The 21,761-nt window shown below is 45.8% G+C and overlaps 1 protein-coding gene across 1 annotated transcript in view; it reads right to left on the minus strand.

The window, feature by feature from the left end:
- Nucleotides 1–1,039: 1,039 nt before the first annotated feature.
- BTBD16 (BTB domain containing 16) overlaps nucleotides 1,040–21,761 on the minus strand; it is a 56,017-nt gene continuing 35,295 nt past the window's right edge. Inside the window, exons 8-13 of the mRNA XM_030204705.1 lie at nucleotides 17,487–17,617; nucleotides 14,923–15,042; nucleotides 9,200–9,291; nucleotides 9,018–9,100; nucleotides 6,188–6,265; nucleotides 1,040–1,231 (exon numbers count right to left, since the gene is read on the minus strand). Of these exons, the coding sequence (XP_030060565.1) occupies nucleotides 1,040–1,231; nucleotides 6,188–6,265; nucleotides 9,018–9,100; nucleotides 9,200–9,291; nucleotides 14,923–15,042; nucleotides 17,487–17,617 (696 nt within the window). The remainder of the gene's footprint in view (nucleotides 1,232–6,187; nucleotides 6,266–9,017; nucleotides 9,101–9,199; nucleotides 9,292–14,922; nucleotides 15,043–17,486; nucleotides 17,618–21,761) is intronic.

Below are 21,761 nucleotides of genomic sequence, written 5' to 3' on the forward strand. Positions count from 1 at the left end.
ATCCTGCTTGGAGTGCAGAACTCCCAGAATGCTGTGTGCAGCACTAGGATACTGGGTACCATATACTGGATGCAGGGCTGACAGAGATCTGTGTACCACGGTACGATCCTGTATTCAACATACCGGATGTAGTGCTAAAATACTGTAAATAATGACCTGGATACAGAGGCAGCATCCCATGGATGAAGTGGTCATAAGTACATAAGTATTGCCATACTGGGACAGACCAAAAGTCCATCAAGCCCAGCATCCTGTTTCCAACAGTGGCCAATCCAGGTCACAAGTACCTGGCAAGATCCCAAAACAGTCCAATACATTTTATGTTGCTTATTCTAGAAATAAGCAGTGGATTTTCCCCAAGTCCATTTTAATAATGGTCTATATGGACTTTCCCTTTAGGAAGCCATCCAAATCTTTTTTAAACCCCACTAAGCTAACCGCTTTTATTACATTCTCTGGCAACAAATTCCAGAGTTTAATTACACGTTGAGTGAAGAAAAAATTTCTCCGATTTGTTTTAAATTTACTACATTGTAGCTTCATCGCATGCCCCCTAGTCCTAGTATTTTTGGAAAGAGTAAACAAGCGATTCATATCTACCCGTTCCACTCCACTCATTATTTTATAGACCTCTATCAAATCTGCTCTCAGCCATCTTTTCTCCAAGCTGAAGAGCCCTAGCTGCTTTAGCCTTTCCTCATAGAGAAATCATCTGATCCCCTTTATCATTTTCGTCGCCCTTCTCTGTACCTTTTCTAATTCCCCTATATCTTTTGTGAGACGCAGTGACCAGAATTGAACACAATATTCGAGGTGCGATACAAAGGCATTATAACATCCTTATTTTTGTTTTCCATTCCTTTCCTAATAATACCATTCTATTGGCTTTCTTAGCTGGCGCCACAGACTGAGCAGAAGGTTTGAATGTATCATCAATGAAGACGCTCAGTGACTCCTAATGTGGAACCCTGCATTACGTAGCTATAGTTCGGGTTCCTCTTTCCCACATGCATCACTTTGCACTTGCTCACATTAACCGTCACAGAAGGCAGTGTGCAGAGGCAGGGTCCCGTGTAGAGTTGCACTTTCCGAACATTATGTGCAGGAGCAGTGAATACAAGGCAATTCTCACCTGCATGAAGAAGCTGAAGTCCGCAGAGTGGTGCTTCATAACCTTAAGCTGAAAGAAGAATCCATATCTGGTAAACAGCTGTGTGTGGTAATCTGGATTCTGAAATTTTAGGGATGCAGAGAAACACACACATTAAAAGCAAGGAACCGAAGCAAACTCACAACAGCAAAAGAAGGACCTAGAGGAAAAGCCACAGCAAAGAGCCTCAAACATATCAGTGCACGTAGCAGACCTGAATATACCACTGGTTGTATGAGCTACCTGCACACAGGAAATCTGCACAGGGCCGCTGAGAAACTGGGCCGGGCCCCCGCCCCCCCCCCCCCCCGAGGTCGTCGTTGTCACCGCCCCCCTCTGTCTACTACCGGGCTGGGCCCCCTTGAATTCAAATCATAGCGATTCACCTCGACCTCGCTCCATGTGAAAGAAGCGCAGCAGCAGCAGTCTGCAGATCGCCTCCCTTCGGGCCTTCCCTCCCTGTGTCCCGCCCTCGTCTGACGTAACTCGCACGAGGGCGAGACACAGGGAGGGAAGGTCCGAAGGGAGGTGAGTCCCACCCTTGTCTGACGTAACTTGCACGAGGGCGAGACACAGGGAGGGAAGGTCCGAAGGGAGGCGAGTCCCACCCTCGTCTGACGTAACTTGCGCGAGGGTGGGACACAGGGAGGGAAGGCCCCAAGGGAGGCAAGTCCCATCCTCGTCTGAAGTAACTTGCACGAGGGCAGGACACAGGTAGGGAAGGCCCGAAGGGAGGCGATCTGCAGACTGCCACTGCTGCGCTTCTTTCACAAGGAGCAAGGTCGAGGTGAGGCGCTATGATTTGAATTCAGGGGGGCCCGACCCGGTGGTGGACAGAGGGGGGCGGGTGGAGGGGACTGTGGCGCCGGGCTCGGGGAATTTTGTCCCCCCTGCCCCCCCTTCTCGGCGGCCCTGGATCTGCATATACTACTAAGCATAGCTCATGCACAGCATACGCCTACCCATATCTACCAGAAAGCAGCACACGTCAGCCCCGTAAATACTGCTAGTGTTCCCAAATAACAGCACACTCATAGTCCATACATACCACCAGCTGTACCTCATAGCAGCTCACCCCGTTCTGCCCCCAGCTGCCTTGTAATATGCTTTATCATGCCGATTTAAAATTTGTTTAATGTTATTCTCACTTCTTAGGATTTCAAGTGCTGTAGTTACTTCCTGTTGTGCTATGTGAGCAACTGTTTGTGTGTTATGTAGTCCCACAGGTACTGCAGCCTACTCTGCTCAGTGATAAGCTTTACCCCTAGTGGTATTTCCCCTACAAAGATCTCCTCTAAGAAATTCTGTTAACAAACACAGTGTATTTCCCAAGATTAAGAACAAAGTAAATGTGCTGAATAGTTGTGAAATTCAGCAAGATTGGAAGTCAACTATACACACACACACACATATATATATATATATATATATATATATATATATATAAACTCAGAGAAATTCCTTCAGGTCCTCTAAAAGGTTTGTTTAATAGATCTTTGGAGAGAAGAGAGGTTCTGTGGGATTGGAGAAGGTTGGTTGGGGACCCTTCTTCACACAAGTGGTGATAGAGAAGTGGAAAACAACAGGCCGATAAGCCAGTGGTTGGAAAAGTAATGGAGATGCCTGCTGAAGAAAAAGATATTGAACTATCTAGAATCCAGTGGGTCTCAAGATTAGAGACAATGCGATTAAAAAAAAACCAACTGACAAATAAATCTGATTGATTTCTATGACTGGCTGAACAGAGTATTGGATTTCAACAAATTGAGCAGGCCGAAGTTAGGACCCAAGGGTCTGGATTGGAAACTGATTCACTGACACCTTAATGCAATACCATTTGTAATTTTCTTAACCGGAAATGGCAATCGCCACTACGGCAAATGTAAGCCACATTGAGCCTGCAAATTGGTGGGAAAATGTGGGATACAAATGCTACAAATAAATAAATAAATAAATGAAAGAAGGTGGTGATAAATGGAATTCACACAGAGGACAGTATGGTGAGCAGTGGAGTGCCTCATGGATCAGTACTGAAGCTGATTTTATTCAATATATTTGTTAGTGACATTGCTGAAGGGTTTGAAAGAAAATTTGCCTTTTTGCAGATGTCCTGAAGATTTGTAACAGAGTGGACACCTGGGAGAGAGTGGACAACATTATATGAATAGTCTAATGTTTGGCAGTTAAAATTGAATTGAGGAAATGCAGAGTGGTGTACTTGGAGTGTAGAAATCCAAAGCAGCTGTATGTGATAGGAGGCTGATATGCATAGACTAGGAGAGGATCCTCTGGATTCTCTGGATAATAGCGTCTCAGGATCTCAAAGTGGAGACGCAAAGTGACAGTGCAGTGGCCAAAGCCAGAAGGATGCTAGGGTGCATAGAGAGCGGTATAAGCAGCAGAAGAAAGGAGGTACGAGTCCTTGGTGAGGCCCCACTTGAAGTATTAGGTTCAGTTTTGGAGCCCATGTCTTTCTACGGACATAAAAAGATGATATGGGAAGGGCATATGAAAAGAACCTTGAAGACTGGAATATGTACACCCTAGAGAAAAAGGGGGGGGGGGGGGGGACAGAGGAGATATGATATAGATATTTAAATACTTGAAAGGTATTAAAGAGACAAACTGATCTTTTCCAGAGATGGAGAAGTGGTAGAACCAGAAGACATGAACTGAAGTTGTAGGGTGGGGTAGACTTAGGAGTAACATCAACAAATCCTTTTTCATGGAGAGGGTGGTGGATGCATGAAATACTCTCCTACTACTACTACTATTTAGCATTTCTATAGCGCTACAAGGCATACGCAGCGCTGCACAAACATATAAGAAAGACAGTCCCTGCTCAAAGAGCTTACAATCTAATAGACAAGAAATAAAGTAAGCAAATCAATTAATGTGTACAGGAAGGAGGAGAGGAGGGTAGGTGGAGGCGATTGCTAGCCTACCCTCCCCCTACCTACCACTGCCCTGGTGGTCCAGCGACCTCTTCCGCCTGGTGGAGACAATGGGGATAAAAATGTGATGGAATTTAAAAATGCATGGATTAAACACAGAGGATACCTATATAGAAAGAGGTTGAAATGAAAGGAAAATTAAATGACCATCACACTTTAAAACAGGGCATAGCGGGTTGTATGCTGCACGGACTGGCAGATACCCTTCGGCTGCCTTCTTGGGCAGACTGATTGGACAAAACAGGTCTTCATCTGCTGTCATTTGCTATGTTACTGTGTTATATGCAGGCAGTGTTACTTATTGTCTCATCTTGAAAAATGAGGGTAAACATCATGAAAGAACTCCTCGTTGGGCCTTAATTCCTTTGCATAAATAAAATCTGATAAACTATAAATCTGACACTGTCAGACTGAGAAAACCAAACACATTTGGTTTTATATGAAACTAGTAAAAAAGGCCCATTTCGGTGAGCAATGAAACGGGCGCTAGCAAGGTACATCCGGAGGTGTATCGTGACAGGAGGGTGAAGGGTAGGAACGAATGGTTCGCCGATTCGAGAGGGAGTGTGTGGGGGAGGAGGGGGAGGTCTGAAGTCGTACAGGAGAGGGCGGGGGTCCGAAGTCGGATGAGGGGGACGTCTTGAAGTGGCACCTCGGGAAGGCCGAGTGACAGAGGTCCGGGGGGGGAGGAGGCTTACTGGCACTGCTCTTCTGTTTTTGTGCCATTGGCAGGTTTTTTTTTTAAATACTTTTTTGGTCCTCCGTGACTCCGCCCTCGACGTCATGACGTTTGACGTTAGGGCGGGGTACACAGTCATGGTGGAATTCCGATCTACACCATGACGGAAGTTGTTAGAAATTTGGCTTCATTAGTACGTTGGAGTTGTGAATTATGTCCGGAAGGGGCGTGGCTGAGGGCGGGTCTATGACTGAGGGTGAGTGGTGCTGACAGCCTAGGAGGGTGAGTGGTACTGACAGCCTAGCCTAGGAAGAGTAGATTCAGTGCTTCACTGAACATTGGAGGTGAGAATTACTTATATAGATGTGTCTGTGCCACAGTGGGGTAGATGAAAACAGGAAGGGAGCCCTCCCAACCAGGAGATGAAGTGCACCTCAAAGTCCCCCTTCCAGGAGCAGAACTTTCTTTGGGAAATTAGCAGAGGTGTGGAGTGGAGAGCTGGATGGGACTATAACAGCGGAAACATTAAAAGACCATATCCTAGAGCTGAGGAAGACGACCCCATTGACGAGGCATTGGGAGATTCAATATTGGATGGTATTGTGGGCCTATATACCACCAAGGAGGGCCTTTCACATGGGACTGTCTCCGGATGGGGCGTGCCCAAAGTGTGGAGCAGAGGGAGCCACTCTCGGGCACATGTTCTGGACATGCCCGGTTACACGTGCCTTCTGGGATAGGCTGTTACAATGGATTTCACGTATTTGGCAATCGGACTGGCGCCCCGCACTGGAGATGTTGTTTGGAAAAGTACAAATACAAGGCCCGGTGGTTCCGGGCATGCAGGAATTTGCGCTCCGAGCCCTTATTGTGGCCAAGAAAACTATACTTGCAGCTTGGCTGTCCTCAAAACCACCCCAAAACCAATGTTGTCGAGGGGAAATGATACAGCTTATGAGATTTGAAAGGTTGGAAATAAACCATCAATCCCAGGTCGGAGATCTGAGATTTCAACGTAGGTGGGGCCCTTTTCTGGATACAATGTCACCTATGGCCCGAGGATATCTACTGAATATGTAATAAGTCAAGCAAAACGGACTTCACAAAAGAACAATGAGACCTGCCTCTGGAGGGAAGGGGGGGATGGGAAAGCTTTTTTGGGGGGGAAGGGGATGTTGAAATGAGGGAGTGGGTGTTAGGCAGTTTATGTTTAGGAAGAGTTCAGACTTTGATATAGAGGTGACTGTATTTGTGAATTGTACATACCTGGACACTATATATTGTGTGCACATTGTACTAAGTGTTAAAGCGAAAGTTAATAAAAATCATTTAAACATAAAGCTAAAAGCCCTAATGTATCTTCATAGGCCAGAGTTTGCCACCACTCTCTGGGAAAATCCTTACCTGCTCCACGATCAGACCAACTCTCACCATCTGCATAACGAGGTCAGTGTGGAGAACCGTATCACCCCCAGTCTGAATCTGAAAGGAACCAGAGGATATTGAATATAACTGTGTCCAAACCATCCCACACTGCCCACATCTCCCCTCCTCTCATTCTGTCATACCGCAGGAATCCAGGGAAGGGAGGGGACAGGAGCAGAACTCATCAGTTATCAAGCCCAGGACACTAGTTTCCAGGTTTTATTCTGTGAAGTGATATGCACTGAACTAGCCTCAGCATCACCCAACATCAGGAGGGCCCCTCTGTGAAGCTGTGAAATCTCTCGTGTATCACTATCAAACCCCTGGAGAACCCTGAGTATGAGAAGCTCTGTCCCCCCTCTGTGAGGCCGTGAAATCTGTCCGTGTGTCACTATCAAACACCTGGAGAACCCTGAGTATAAGAAACTCTGTCCCCCCCTCTGTGAGGCCGTGAAATCTCTCTGTGTATCACTATCAAACCCCTAGAGAACCCTGAGTATAAGAAGCTCTGTCCCTCCTCTGTGGGGCCGTGAAATCTCTCCGTGTATCACTATCAAACACCAGGAGAACCCTGAGTATGAGAAGCTCTGTCCCCCCTCTGTGAGGCCGTGAAATCTGTCCGTGTGTCACTATCAAACACCTGGAGAACCCTGAGTATAAGAAACTCTGTCCCCCCCTCTGTGAGGCCGTGAAATCTCTCTGTGTATCACTATCAAACCCCTAGAGAACCCTGAGTATAAGAAGCTCTGTCCCTCCTCTGTGGGGCCGTGAAATCTCTCCGTGTATCACTATCAAACACCAGGAGAACCCTGAGTATGAGAAGCTCTGTCCCCCCTCTGTGAGGCCGTGAAATCTGTCCGTGTGTCACTATCAAACACCTGGAGAACCCTGAGTATAAGAAACTCTGTCCCCCCCTCTGTGAGGCCGTGAAATCTCTCTGTGTATCACTATCAAACACCAGGAGAACCCTGAGTATGAGAAGCTCTGTCCCTCGTCTGTGAGGCCGTGAAATCTGTCCGTGTGTCACTATCAAACACCAGGAGAACCCTGAGTATGAGAAGCTCTGTCCCCCCTCTGTGAGGCCGTGAAATCTGTCCGTGTGTCACTATCAAACACCTGGAGAACCCTGAGTATAAGAAACTCTGTCCCCCCCTCTGTGAGGCCGTGAAATCTCTCTGTGTATCACTATCAAACACCAGGAGAACCCTGAGTATAAGAAGCTCTGTCCCCCCTCTGTGAGGCCGTGAAATCTCTCTGTGTATCACTATCAAACCCCTGGAGAACCCTGAGTATGAGAAGCTCTGTCCCCCCTCTGTGAGGCCGTGAAATCTGTCCGTGTGTCACTATCAAACACCTGGAGAACCCTGAGTATAAGAAACTCTGTCCCCCCCTCTGTGAGGCCGTGAAATCTCTCTGTGTATCACTATCAAACCCCTAGAGAACCCTGAGTATAAGAAGCTCTGTCCCTCCTCTGTGGGGCCGTGAAATCTCTCCGTGTATCACTATCAAACACCAGGAGAACCCTGAGTATGAGAAGCTCTGTCCCCCCTCTGTGAGGCCGTGAAATCTGTCCGTGTGTCACTATCAAACACCTGGAGAACCCTGAGTATAAGAAACTCTGTCCCCCCCTCTGTGAGGCCGTGAAATCTCTCTGTGTATCACTATCAAACACCAGGAGAACCCTGAGTATGAGAAGCTCTGTCCCTCGTCTGTGAGGCCATGAAATCTGTCCGTGTGTCACTATCAAACACCAGGAGAACCCTGAGTATGAGAAGCTCTGTCCCCCCTCTGTGAGGCCGTGAAATCTGTCCGTGTGTCACTATCAAACACCTGGAGAACCCTGAGTATAAGAAACTCTGTCCCCCCCTCTGTGAGGCCGTGAAATCTCTCTGTGTATCACTATCAAACACCAGGAGAACCCTAAGAAGCTCTGTCCCCGCTCTGTGAGGCCGTGAAATCTCTCTGTGTATCACTATCAAACCCCTGGAGAACCCTGAGTATGAGAAGCTCTGTCCCCCCTCTGTGAGGCCGTGAAATCTGTCCGTGTGTCACTATCAAACACCTGGAGAACCCTGAGTATAAGAAACTCTGTCCCCCCCTCTGTGAGGCTGTGAAATCTCTCTGTGTATCACTATCAAACCCCTAGAGAACCCTGAGTATAAGAAGCTCTGTCCCTCCTCTGTGGGGCCGTGAAATCTCTCCGTGTATCACTATCAAACACCAGGAGAACCCTGAGTATGAGAAGCTCTGTCCCCCCTCTGTGAGGCCGTGAAATCTGTCCGTGTGTCACTATCAAACACCTGGAGAACCCTGAGTATAAGAAGCTCTGTCCCCCCTCTGTGAGGCCGTGAAATCTCTCTGTGTATCACTATCAAACCCCTAGAGAACCCTGAGTATGAGAAGCTCTGTCCCTCGTCTGTGGGGCCGTGAAATCTCTCCGTGTATCACTATCAAACACCAGGAGAACCCTGAGTATAAGAAGCTCTGTCCCTCGTCTGTGAGGCCGTGAAATCTCTCCGTGTATCACTATCAAACACCAGGAGAACCCTGAGTATAAGAAGCTCTGTCCCTCGTCTGTGAGGCCGTGAAATCTGTCCATGTGTCACTATCAAACACCAGGAGAACCCCGAGTGTGAAAAGCTGTGTCTCCCTCTGTAAGGCTATGAAATCTCCCTGTGCATTATTATCAGACACTGGGACAGCCCTGAGTGTGAGGAGCTGTGTCCCCCCTCCCCCCCTCATCTATATGTCCTTCTGTTCCCCCACTCAAAGCCAGCCTGGTGGGTCTAGGCAATGCTCTCTCACTCACCGCATGGTAATGGCAAGAAAGGATCTGGATGAGCCATTTCAGTGGTAATATGTTAATGCTTTCTATCTCTTCCATCTGTCGAGCTTTAGAGAGAAGCAGACGGGAACATTCACTTCAGAGCTGAGCTTTGAAACAGCAGAGGGGACTAGCCCAGAGCTTCCATTGTCCTGTCACACACTCACCATCCGTGATCCCGTGCAGGCGCAGGCGCTGAAACAGTGGCATGTACTTCTGCCCCACTTCACTCTCCAAAAAGGAGCAAATCTTGGGGAAACTAGAGAGAAAGGAAAGCTTTAGCTCTTTTCCAGCATAATTTCCTTTCCTGGTTCAAATCCCCTGTGCAGAACAATGGCCAATGAACCCCAAGGAATGCAAAGAATTCCTAAAACTCTGGGATCTACATGCACCCTACACGCAACCAACACACGAAAAAGGACATACACTGGACATCATAACACACAAATTTGACCAGAACTCAAATATCACACTTACCAATGAAAGATGGACAACCACATTATGGTCGGACCACTATAAAGCAAATATCTCTCTCAACTGGCAAAAAACACACATAAACACAATCAACAAACATGAGCGAACAACATACACCACGAGAGGAAAAATAGACCCCATAACATTTTGGCAACAGTTATACCAGAACGAATGGTCAACCAATGCTGACACCATCCAATTCCTCCAAGAATGGGACGACTTATGCACAACAACACTAGACAAAATTGCCCCAATCCAAACCAGAACAACACACAGAAAAAAATCAAACCCATGGTTCACCGAAGAGCTGAAAAAGATTAAAACACAAGTCAGAAAACTAGAACGTGCATGGATCAAAAAAAGAGACGAACAAACTCTAACTGCCTGGAAACTACTTCGGAGGAAATACAAATATACCATAAAACAGACTAAAAGACTACACTACAAGACAATAATAGGACCAAACTACAAAGACACACACAAACTCTTCTACCTCGTGAACAAACTGTTAGACACCACACCAGTCACAAACAATAACAAAGATATACCAGACGTTGAAAACCTTGCAAAATACTTCAAGGAGAAAATTATACAATTAAGACTCCAAATACCTACCAGCACTACTGACTACGCCACACTCCTAGATTGTTTAGACCCAGAAGACGGAATATACCCAGCAGACAGAACTTGGACCGAATTCGAACCACCATCAGAAGACCTCATCACTGAAACACTTAGAAGATATGCCAAATCTCACTGAAAACTAGACATATGCCCAAATAACCTCATGAAAGCAGCCCCGCAACAATTCATAATAGACCTAACAAACCACGTGAACTTCATGCTACGGAACGGACTTTTCCCAAAGGAAAAGGGAAAAATTTTGCTCACCCCTATACCCAAAGACACAAAGAAGAGCGCAAGGGAAATAACCAACTACAGACCAGTAGCATCCATACCACTGCTAACCAAAATAACCGAAGGAATAGTAACTAAACAACTCACTAACTATTTAAACAAATATTCAATACTGCATGATGCCCAATCAGGATTCCGATCGAATCATAGCACAGAAACAGTACTAATTACCCTCATGACTAAATTCAAACAACTGATTGCAACCGGCAACACTATACTCCTCCTACAATTTGACATGTCCAGTGCCTTCGACATGGTAGACCACGGAATCCTACTACACATACTTGAATATTTTGGCATAGGAGGAAATGTCTTAAACTGGTTCAAGGGGTTCCTAACCCAACGTTCTTACCAAGTCACATCAAACTCAGCCACCTCTGCCGCATGGACACCTGAATGTGGAGTACTTCAAGGATCACCTCTCTCACTAACCATCTTCAACCTACTGATGACCCCCTTGGCAAAACGCCTATCAAACCATAACCTCAATCCATATATCTACGCCGATGATGTAACAATATACATCCCTTTCAAAAAAGACACCAAAGAAATCCTCAAGGAGATCAACCAAAGTCTACGTATCATGAACACCTGGGCAGATGCATTTCGTTTGAAACTAAATGCAGAAAAAACTCAATGCCTGATACTCACTTCCCAATACAACACGAATAAATTTACCGCTATAACTACACCCAACCTAAACCTTTCAATCTCAGAAACGCTAAAAATTCTTGGAGTTACTATCGACCGCCACCTAACACTCGAAACCCATGCAAACAACACAACCAAAAAAATGTTTTACAGCATGTGGAAACTGAAAAGAATAAGACCATTCTTCCCAAGATCCGTCTTCCGCAACCTAGTTCAATCCCTCGTACTCAGCCATCTGGATTACTGTAACTCACTGTACGCAGGCTGCAAAGAACACATCCTGAGGAAACTTCAAACAGCCCAGAATACAGCAGCCAGACTCATCTTCGGATTACCAAAGTATGAAAGTGCTGAACCCTTACGAAAGAAGCTACACTGGCTTCCACTCAAGGAACGTATTACCTTCAAAATATGCACATTAGTCCACAAAATCATCCACGGCGAAGCCCCAACCTACATGTCTGAGCTAATTGACTTACCACCCAGAAACGCTAGAAGATCATCCCGAACCTTCCTCAACCTCCACTTCCCTAACTGCAAGGGCCTGAAATACAAGAAGCTGCACGCATCAACCTTTTCTTACATGAGCACGCAGTTCTGGAACAAACTGCCGCGGAACTTGAAAACGATCTATGAACAAACCAACTTCCGTAAGTCATTGAAGACACATCTTTTTGATAAAATCTATGGAAAGAACCAAAACACCTAAAGCTCACACTCACTGCTCATTAATACATCAACATATCCACTTATAACCCTCAACCCCTAATCTCACCACACTCACACCTCTACTCACAGAAAACGCCCTTAATTTCCTGTTGTTCCCTTCCAATGGCCCAATGTTCTTTTCAATTGATTTATTCCTTATTGATTTTGATTTTGCCGCGTTTAATTCCTCAATGTAATCCATAACCTGAATTGTAACATATTGTATTTCCACCAATCATAATGTATTGTAAGCCACACTGAGCCCGCAAAAAGGTGGGAAAATGTGGGATACAAATGCAATAAATAAATAAAATAAAATAAAAGATTTTGGAATGACAATCGCCCAGGTGGAAAACTCCAGCAATACTTGTGCTGCTGCAAAGCATTTAGGGGGTAATTTCTATTAAGCATCCTAAAGTTAAGTAGCACTGTTCCCTCTGAGCGGGAGACCTCCACCTACAGTCCTGCCAGTGGGGGGCACTGTTTCACCATCACATTTTCAATAGGGAGGGACAAGCAAGCTCTGCAGGACTCCAGGGAATCTGCCTGTCTATAGACATTGAAAACACAGTATTGAAGTACCGTCACCCACTGGCAGCAATGCAGTCAGAGGACCCTCGGTCAGCTAAGAGGGAACAGTGTTAGGCACCCAAAAATCTGTGTTAACATAGTGTTGTGTAATCAGAAAAAGAAAATTATTTCTGTCAACATGCTCAGAACAACCGTGGTTCACTGTGTAAAATGCAGCAAAGGGCGTCCATGGTCACAGACTTTTAAAAAGGCCATTTTACTACCATTTCACTTTGAATGGGCTGTGTCGTAAATGCTACACAGCAGCCACTAGCGCGACTTTGTAAACAGGAGGGAGACTCTTACTATATTCCAAAGCCTTATTATTTAAAAAAAAGCCTTTGGGAGGAGACTCTACTACATTAAAAAGCCTTATTTAAAAAAAAAAAAAGCCTTTGGGAGGAGACTCTACTACATTAAAAAGCCTTATTATTTAAAAAAAAGCCTTTTGGAGGAGACTTTACTACATTAAAAAGCCTTATTATTTAAAAAAAAGCCTTTGGGAGGAGACTTTACTACATTAAAAAGCCTTATTATTTTAAAAAAAGCCTTTGAGAGTAAGGCAATCTCTTAATCTTGTGGGCTTGTGCCTGGCAAGGCATTCTTGCGTGGTTTATATACGTAGCTGTGATTTAAAAGCCTGTACACAGAGGCGTAGCTAGGTGGGTCACCAGGGGAGCAGCCACTCCCCCAAACGGACTTCCAATGGCACCAGCACCTATTTTTTATGCGATCCGTCACATTTGAAATACGTGCCGGTGCCATCAGCAGTCTGCTCTCCGCTCCCCCAATGCCCTCAACTTGGCTATGCTTCTGTCTGTACAATGCAACTCTGGTTATTTAGTATCCGTCCTATCTCAGTTTGCAGTTCTATTTTAATTTTTATGAATTTTGTTATGTAAACCACCTTGATCTGCTAGTTCAAATTAGGCTATCAAATACTCCAAGATAGACATAACCATATTTAAAAGGTCTCTAGCTTTCACGTAAGTCTGTTCCTTAAAGTGAAACACACCTGTATTGGCCAGACTTCTACAATCTGTGCCCTGAAAATAGCTTGATCAGATCAAAATCAAGAATATAGTATATATGTTACATATATTGCAACACATGCTATGAGTTTATCCTGTTGGACAGACTAGATGGACCGTGCAGGTCTTTATCAGCCATTGTCTACTATGCCGCTCATTTTCAAAGCACATGGGGATCCAAAAAGGGCCAGGTAGGTGGTTTTCTTTTGAATCCGCCCAAATCGCCACAATCAAAGACACGCTCAGGAAACGTCCAAGCAGGTGAATCGCACAGAAAAAGACGTTCAGAGAAGGGGCGTGTTGAGGGCGTGCAGGTTACCTCCTCTCTGCCTTTATTTAGGGTTTGAAAATTACCCAGATGTCTACTGGGGTGCATATTCATCCTACATCAAAACACAGCAGCTAGACTCATATTTGGAAAAATGAAATACGAAGTGCCAAACCCCTAATGGAAAAACTACACTGGCTCCCACTTAAAGAACGTATTGCGTTCAAAATTTGCACCTTGGTTCATAAAATTATTCACGGTGAGGCTCCGGCCTACATGTCAGATCTCATAGACCTACGAACCAGGAACACAAAAAGATCAGCACGCACATTCTTGATTCTCCACTACCCCAGCTGCAAAGGACTAAAATATGAATCGAGCTTCTCATACATAAGTACCCAACTATGGAATTCACTACCAAACGCAATAAAAACAATACGTGACCTAACAAACTTCCGAAAACCACTAAAACCCAACCTGTTCAAAAAGGCATACCACTATGATCCATCCTAAAAACCAGACAACAAAACTACACCGGAACTGGACTAAACCGAACTCTCTACACTTGACTGCTTCACTTAATCTAACACCAAGGAACTTTAACGCAATTCCACTTTATTTCTTATTCTGGAATTGAACTCTTTATACTTGAATGCTTATTCTACTCTGTCACTTATGAACTCTAAAGCAATATCACGTTGTATTTCTCATCCTGGATATGGCGATCGCCACTACGGTATAATGTAAGCCACATTGAGCCTGCAAATAGGTGGGAAAATGTGGGATACAAATGCAACAAATAAATACATGAAACTGGGCAGACCAGAGGGGTCTCGTGTCTTCATTTGCCATTATGGTCTTCATTTCTATGGTCTCTGTGCTATTTCAGTTTACTACTGCTCCCTGTGGATACCACAATGAATAAATATATGAATCTTACAACATGCTGTCAACATGGACATGGGCACCAGCTCTGTAAGTGTTTGAGCACCCCAAATATCAGATTTGTCTATCATATCACCTGTTCAATCTGCCCTCTCTTTTCGGCTACTGCAAGGCTGGGACACTGAACAGATGATGCTGGGGGTAGATCTAGTGGTATTGGGGTACTCAAGCAGCCACAGCACCCACAGAGTTGGTGTCTACAGAGCTAAATCTTCACATATGCACATCACACTTACAAACACCAGCAGCATGAAATGGGTCACTTTGAACTAAGATATCCAAGTAGCTGGATAACGGGGTTAATCATCCAGCCCAGGTGTTTTACCTGTTATAGAAGGTCAATACGATACTGTGTGCCGGCAAGATCTGGCATGTGGGGTTCTCCTGTAGGTACACCCAGTAAAGGACAGTCCTGAAGAGGTGGTACTCACTGAAAGTGAAGAGCCTGAAGGAATAACAGCAAGAACGGGTGAGCCAGGGAGGATACGCTGGGGGAGGGGAGGAAGAAGAAAGTCTTTAAGTTGTCTGCAGATATAACCGTTTCCCTGGATGATCCCAGAGTTCCAAGGCCTCAACTCATAACCCAAGGAAGTCTTAAAGGTTACATGAACTTTGTAATGGTGTGAGCAGAGGACTGAGAATCATGGAAGCCAGGGTTCAAATCCCACTGCTGCTTCTTGTGGCCTCGGGGAAGTCATGTAACCCTCCGCTGCTTTAGGTATGAACTTAGATTGTAAGTCCTCTGGGGACAGGAAATACCTCTAGTGTACCCAAATATAACTTGCCTTATGCTACTACTGAGAAAGCATGAGCTAAATCCAAATTCCACCCCCATATCAACAGATACAATTGTTATACATATATACAATGGTGCCAAAATTATCTCATAAAAGAGGAGTAGAAGAGGGAACAAGAGGCATCTCAGCCTTGTATCTGTCTGCAGAATCAATTGTCCACTTTACTAAGACTGTTGAACATATCACATTACAGAATAGAGTATTGCACGAGGTGGTTTCATCGTGCCCTTGCATAGATTGTTCCCATATGCTAAGGTCATTTTTGAAGCAGTCGTAAAATGGCTGATTTTCTATTTTTCGTGTTAATGGCCTTGTACTAACGTTGCCACTGGCACGTGGCCATTAATAAAAATTAGTGTGTGAGCGCTTACTGTCTCCCGTTTTATAGATGGTAAGGGCTAACTCGGTAATCCTGCGCCAGGGGCAGACTGACCATTCAGGCATCTGAGTGGTGCCCGAGGGCCCAGATGCTCTGTCCAGTTACCCGCTGGCGCAGCATATTGCAGCCCTCCCTGGTCCTACCTTGAAGGGCCTGGTGGTCCAGTGGCTTCTTTGGGGGCAGAAAGAATCCCACTTTTTCCTGCCCACCGGTGCAGCCATGTTTTAAAAATGGCTGCCGAGACCCGTGAGACTACTGTAGTAAGTCTCAGCCAGGGGCATAGCCAGATCTTAACGGGAGGAGGGTCCAGAGGCCGACGTGGGGGGGCACTGTTTAGCTGCCCCCCCCTCGCCACCGACCACCACCGCCACCGCAACCCCCCCTTTGGACCGCCGCAACCCGCCTGCCACCGCTGCCCACCTGCCCCCTGCCCCGCCGCCGCATCAGGTACCTTATTTGCTGGCGGAGGTCCCCAAACCCCCCCAGCCGAAGTTTTCTTCAGCGCTGGTCGACTCCAGCGCCTTCGTTGTGGGATCATCTGTTTCTGATGCCTTATGTCCTGCACGGGACTACATGCACGGTGCAGGACATAAGGCATCAGAAACATATGATCCCACAACAAACGCACCGGAGTCGACCGGCGCTGAAGAAAACTCTTCGGCTGGCAGGGTTTGGGGACCCCCGCCAGCAAACAAGGTACCTGATGCAGCGACGGGGCGGGGGTGATGGCAGGGGAGGTCAAATGTAGAGGGGGCCAGGGCATAATCTGTAGGGGCCCATGCCCCCGTGGCCCCACGTAGCTACGCCCCTGGTCTCAGCAGCCATTTTGAAAAACACTGTGCTGCGGCCGTCACCATGCACAGTAGTGGCAGCAGGTAGGAAAGAGCGGGATTCTTTTCTGCCCCAGAAGAAGCCACTAGACCACCAGGCCCTTCAAGATAGGACCGGGGAAGTCTGCAATGCGCTGCGATGCAGGAGGGGGCAGTGGCACAGCAGTGGAAAGGCGGGCAGTGTTTTCTGCCCGGGGGCCCTGACCACTGTAAGTCCACCCGTGTCCTGTGCTAACCAGCTGGTGCGTGGTAATGTGGATGAGCTAACTGATTCATGCAGGAACACCCCCTGAAATGCCCCCCCCCCCCCAAAAAAAAATTGAAAAATGTTTTAGAGTGTGGATTGATAAGCACTCAGACAGGCCATTGTAGCTTCATTGCGTGCCCACTAGTCCTAGTATTTTTGGAAAGAGGAAACAAGTGATTCAAATCTACCCGTTCAACTCCACTCATTATTTTATAGACCTCTATCATATTTCCCCTCAGCTGCCTTTTCTCCAAGCTGAAGAGCCCTAGCCGCTTTAGCCTTTCCTCATAGGGAAGTCGTCCCATCCCCTTTATCATTTTCATTGCCCTTCTCTGCACCTTTTCTAATTCCACTATATCCTTTTTGAGATGCGGCGACCAGAATTGAACACAATATTTGAGGTGCAGTTGCACCATGGAGTGATATAGAAGCATTATAAAATCCTCCATACTTTGCTTAGTGCGGATTATCCCTGCACCTGATTTTGGTGCGATTTATTTAATCTAGCCCAATGACTTTACGATCTTTTTCTTGAGTGGTGACTCCTAATGCAGTAGGTTACCTGTCACCCTCTAGTGAGAGGACGGCTCTTTGCACATTTCCCAGATATCTATAACACTGCTGTCTTCACCTCACCTGGGAGATGTCAGCACTTTCTGTAGCAGCTCCTCAGGAATCTGTCCCAGGTAGATCTGGGACCTCAGCTTGGGCACAAGGTTCACTACCAGCCACTGTTCACACTCTTCCTTCAGTGTATCCTGGTTGTACTGAAGCAGAGAGAAAATCAAAGATGGAGGGAGGCAGGGGCAATGTGGCAGATCCACCTGTTCCCTAACACACAGCGGAGATAGCAGCAGACAGAACCAACTCCATTCCCAAGTCCCTGGCACAAATAAACCACCAAGCTTATGTAGAGGTGAAAAACTGGGACGAACAGAAGATCTGCAGGAACCCAGCCTTCTGGATCAGGGAACTGCTGAGACAATGCAAATGAATGGAAAATGCAACTTTTAGCTTTGCCTAGTTATTCCACGGAGAGCACAGTAGCAATAGCGGGAGAAAGATGGACTTCCTTCGTCTCGGCACAAAATGAGCCCTGCTCACAGTCTCTATTTCGGGACAAACACCACCAAGAGTGCTCTTCCCCCAGATAGCTCTGTGGAGGGCTGAAATTAAATGTCCTCTCTCTGCAAATCAGCATGTTTCCACCACAGAACTTGGGCTCTGCCAGGAACAAGGCATTCACGGTGCTAAAACTCTCTCTCGAAGCAAACGCTGGGCTGATATATTTAATCCCTAAAACACCAAGCAAGTGATATGTTCAGTGTACGGACCTCAATATGCTTTGCTTAATAGTTTTAACCCCAAGCATGATGGCATAATTTCATCATTACTCCACGATATGCCCCTGTTCAAGCGTTCAAACATGTTTAACTCTGGTTTAAATTTTCAGGCAATAATAATCCCGTCGATATAAAGAAACAAAGGATAGACTTAACTTCAAAAGGATTTCCCCACTGTCAACTCAAGTTTCAAAATCTGCTTCAGGATGCGAAGAAATCCTTGTGTACCCGTCTCGCTCCGCAAAATTACCTCCATTCTGCTTCATGATAACATGAAGAATTTCTTCGCATCCTGAAACAGATTTCGGAACATGATTATGTCGACAGTGGGATCCTTTTGAAATTAACTCTATCCCTTGATTCTCAATATCGATGGGATTATTATTGCCTGAAAATTTAAACAAGAGGTAAACAAGTTTGGACGCATGAAGACAAGCATATCATAGTAACATAGTAACATAGTAGATGACGGCAGAAAAAGACCTGCACGGTCCATCTAGTCTGCCCACGATAAACTCATATGTGTATACCTTACCTTGATTTGTACCTGTCTTTTTCAGGGCACAAACCGTATAAGTCTGTCCAGCAGTATTTCCCGCCTCCCAACCACCAGTCCCGCCTCCCATCACCGGCTCTGGCACAGACCCCGTATAAGTCTGCCCTCCCCTATCCTAGCCTCTCAACCACCAACCCCTCTTCCCCCCGCCACCCAATTTCAGCTAAGCTTCTGTGGATCCATTCCTTCTGCACAGGATTCCTTTATGCCTATCCTACGCATGTTTGAATTCCGTTACCGTTTTCATCTCCACCACCTCCCGCGGGAGGGCATTCCAAGCGCTCACCATCCTCTCCGTGAAGAAATACTTCCTGACATCTTTCCTGAGTCTGCCCCCCTTCAATCTCATTTCATGTCCTCTCGTTCTACCGCCTTCCCATCTCTGGAAAAGATTCGTTTGCGGATTAATACCTTTCAAATATTTGAACGTCTGTATCATATCACCCCTGTTCCTCCTTTCCTCCAGAGTATACATGTTCAGGTCAGCAAGTCTCTCTTCATACGTCTTGGAACGCAACTCCCATACCATCCTCGTTGCTTTTCTTTGTACCGCTTCCATTTTTTTAACATCCTTCGCAAGGTACGGCCTCCAAAACTGAACACAATACTCCAGGTGGGGCCTCACCAACGTCTTATACAGGGGCATTAAAACCTCCTTTCTTCTGCTGGTCACACCTCTCTCTATACAGCCTAGCAACCTTCTCGCTACGGCCACCACCTTGTTGCACTGTTTCATCGCCTTCAGGTCCTCAGATACTATCACCCCAAGATCCCTCTCCCCGTCCGTGTCTATCAGGCTCTCCCCACCTAACACATATGCCTCCCTTGGATTTCTACTCCCTAAGTGCATCACTTTGCATTTCTTCGCATTGAATTTTAATTGCCAAACGTTAGACCATTCTTCCAGCTTCTTCAGATCTTTTTTCATGTTTTCCACTCCCTCCGGGGTGTCCACTCTGTTGCAAATCTTAGTGTCATCCGCAAAAGGCAAACTTTACCTTGTAACCCTTCGGCAATGTCACTCACAAATATATTGAACAGAATGGGCCCCACCACCGATCCCTGAGGCACTCCACTACTCACCTTTCCCTCCTCCGAGCGAACTCCATTCACCACCACCCTCTGGCGTCTGCCCGTCAACCAGTTCCTAATCCAGTTCACCACTTCGGGTCCTATCTTCAGCCCTTCTAGTTTATTCAAGAGCCTCCTGTGGGGAACCGTGTCAAAAGCCTTGCTGAAATCTAAGTAGATGACGTCCATAGCACGTCCTTGATTTAATTCTCCTGTCACCCAGTCAAAGAATTCAATGAGATTCGTTTGGCACGATTTCCCTTTGGTGAAACCATGTTGTCTCGGATCTTGCAACTTATTGGCTTCCAGGAAATTCACTATCCTTTCCTTCAGCATGGCTTCCATTACTTTTCCAATAACCGAAGTGAGGCTTACCGGCCTGTAGTTTCCAGCTTCTTCCTTATCACCACTTTTGTGAAGAGGGACCACCTCCGCCGTTCTCCAATCCCTCGGAACCTCTCCCGTCTCCAAGGATTTACTAAACAAATCTTTGAGAGGACCCGCCAGAACCTCTCTGAGCTCCCTCAGTATTCTGGGGTGGATCCCGTCCGGCCCCATGGCTTTGTCCACCTTTAGCTTTCCAAGTTGTTCATACACACTCTCATCCGTGAATGGTGCTCTATCCACTTCATTCTCAGGTGTACTTTTGCCAGTCCCTCTCGGTCCTTCCCCAGGATTTTCTTCAGTGAAAACAGAACAAAAGTATCTATTTAGCAAATTGGCTTTTTCTTCATCATTTTCTACATAGCGTTTTGTTGTATCTTTTAGTCTCACAATTCCCTTTATAGTCTTTCTCCTTTCACTAATATACCTGAAGAAGTTTTTGTCTCCCCTCCTTACATTTCTAGCCATTTGTTCTTCCGCTTGTGCCTTCGCCAGACGTACCTCTCTCTTGGCTTCTTTCAGTTTCATCCGGTATTCCTCCCCGTGTTCCTCTACTTGAGTTTTTTTGTATTTCTGGAACGCTAACTCTTTAGCCTTTATTTTCTCAGCCATTTGCTTTGAAAACCATATCGGTTTCCTTTTTCTCTTGCTTTTATTTACTCTCCTTGCATAAAGGTCTGTGGCCCTGTTTATTACTTCTTTCAGCTTGGACCACTGTCCTTCCACATGTTGTGCGTTCTCGCAGCCCATCAGCTCCTTCCTCAGGTATTCCCCCATTTTGTTAAAGTCAGTTCGCTTGAAGTCCAGGACTTTGAGTTTAGAGTGGCCGCTAACCACATGAGCCGTTATATCAAAACAAACCGTTTGATGGTCACTGCTTCCCAGGTGCGCAGCCACTCGGACATTTGAAACACTATCTCCATTCGTGAGCACCAGATCCAGCGTCGCTCCCTCATGGACTAATGATGACATTATGGCATTAAAGTAGCAAGGAAACTATCAAACACATCACTCCAATATAGTGTCACACTGGGGATTCAGATCTGAAGGATAAAATATATTAAATTTTAAAAAATAGCCTCAGTGTAACAGGGAGCCTGACTTTTATGCTCCACTGTAGATATTACCATCACAGGCTTCCACCACCTTCCGAAAAAAAACACAGAGAAAAACTCCCAGAATATTTCAAAAATTCTAAAGAAGTGGGAGAAAAGTCTGTGTTTAAAAAACAGAAGGGAGGGTAACACAATTTAACACAATACAGATCCAAATACCCACAACACTAAATCTCACTATGAATATAAATCACCCAAATAGACACTAATTAACAATCCCTCACTAGACTAAAATCCTCATTCAAACAGAGAAGCCTTCCTGCAAGTAAAGAAAACTCAAAATAGAGCAAAAGCTCTTATTACATTACCAGAATTACTTAAACTTCCATCCTTACTAATGAATGGATTCTAATTCTGACAAAAAGTAAACTTTACTTAGCTCAGAACATCCAAATTGTCATAGCAGAAGTGCAGCCTCATAGGATTTTCACAGTCTGTGGGG

The sequence above is a fragment of the Microcaecilia unicolor genome, chromosome 5 (assembly GCF_901765095.1).
Source record: "Microcaecilia unicolor chromosome 5, aMicUni1.1, whole genome shotgun sequence".
NCBI classification, from domain to species: domain Eukaryota; kingdom Metazoa; phylum Chordata; class Amphibia; order Gymnophiona; family Siphonopidae; genus Microcaecilia; species Microcaecilia unicolor.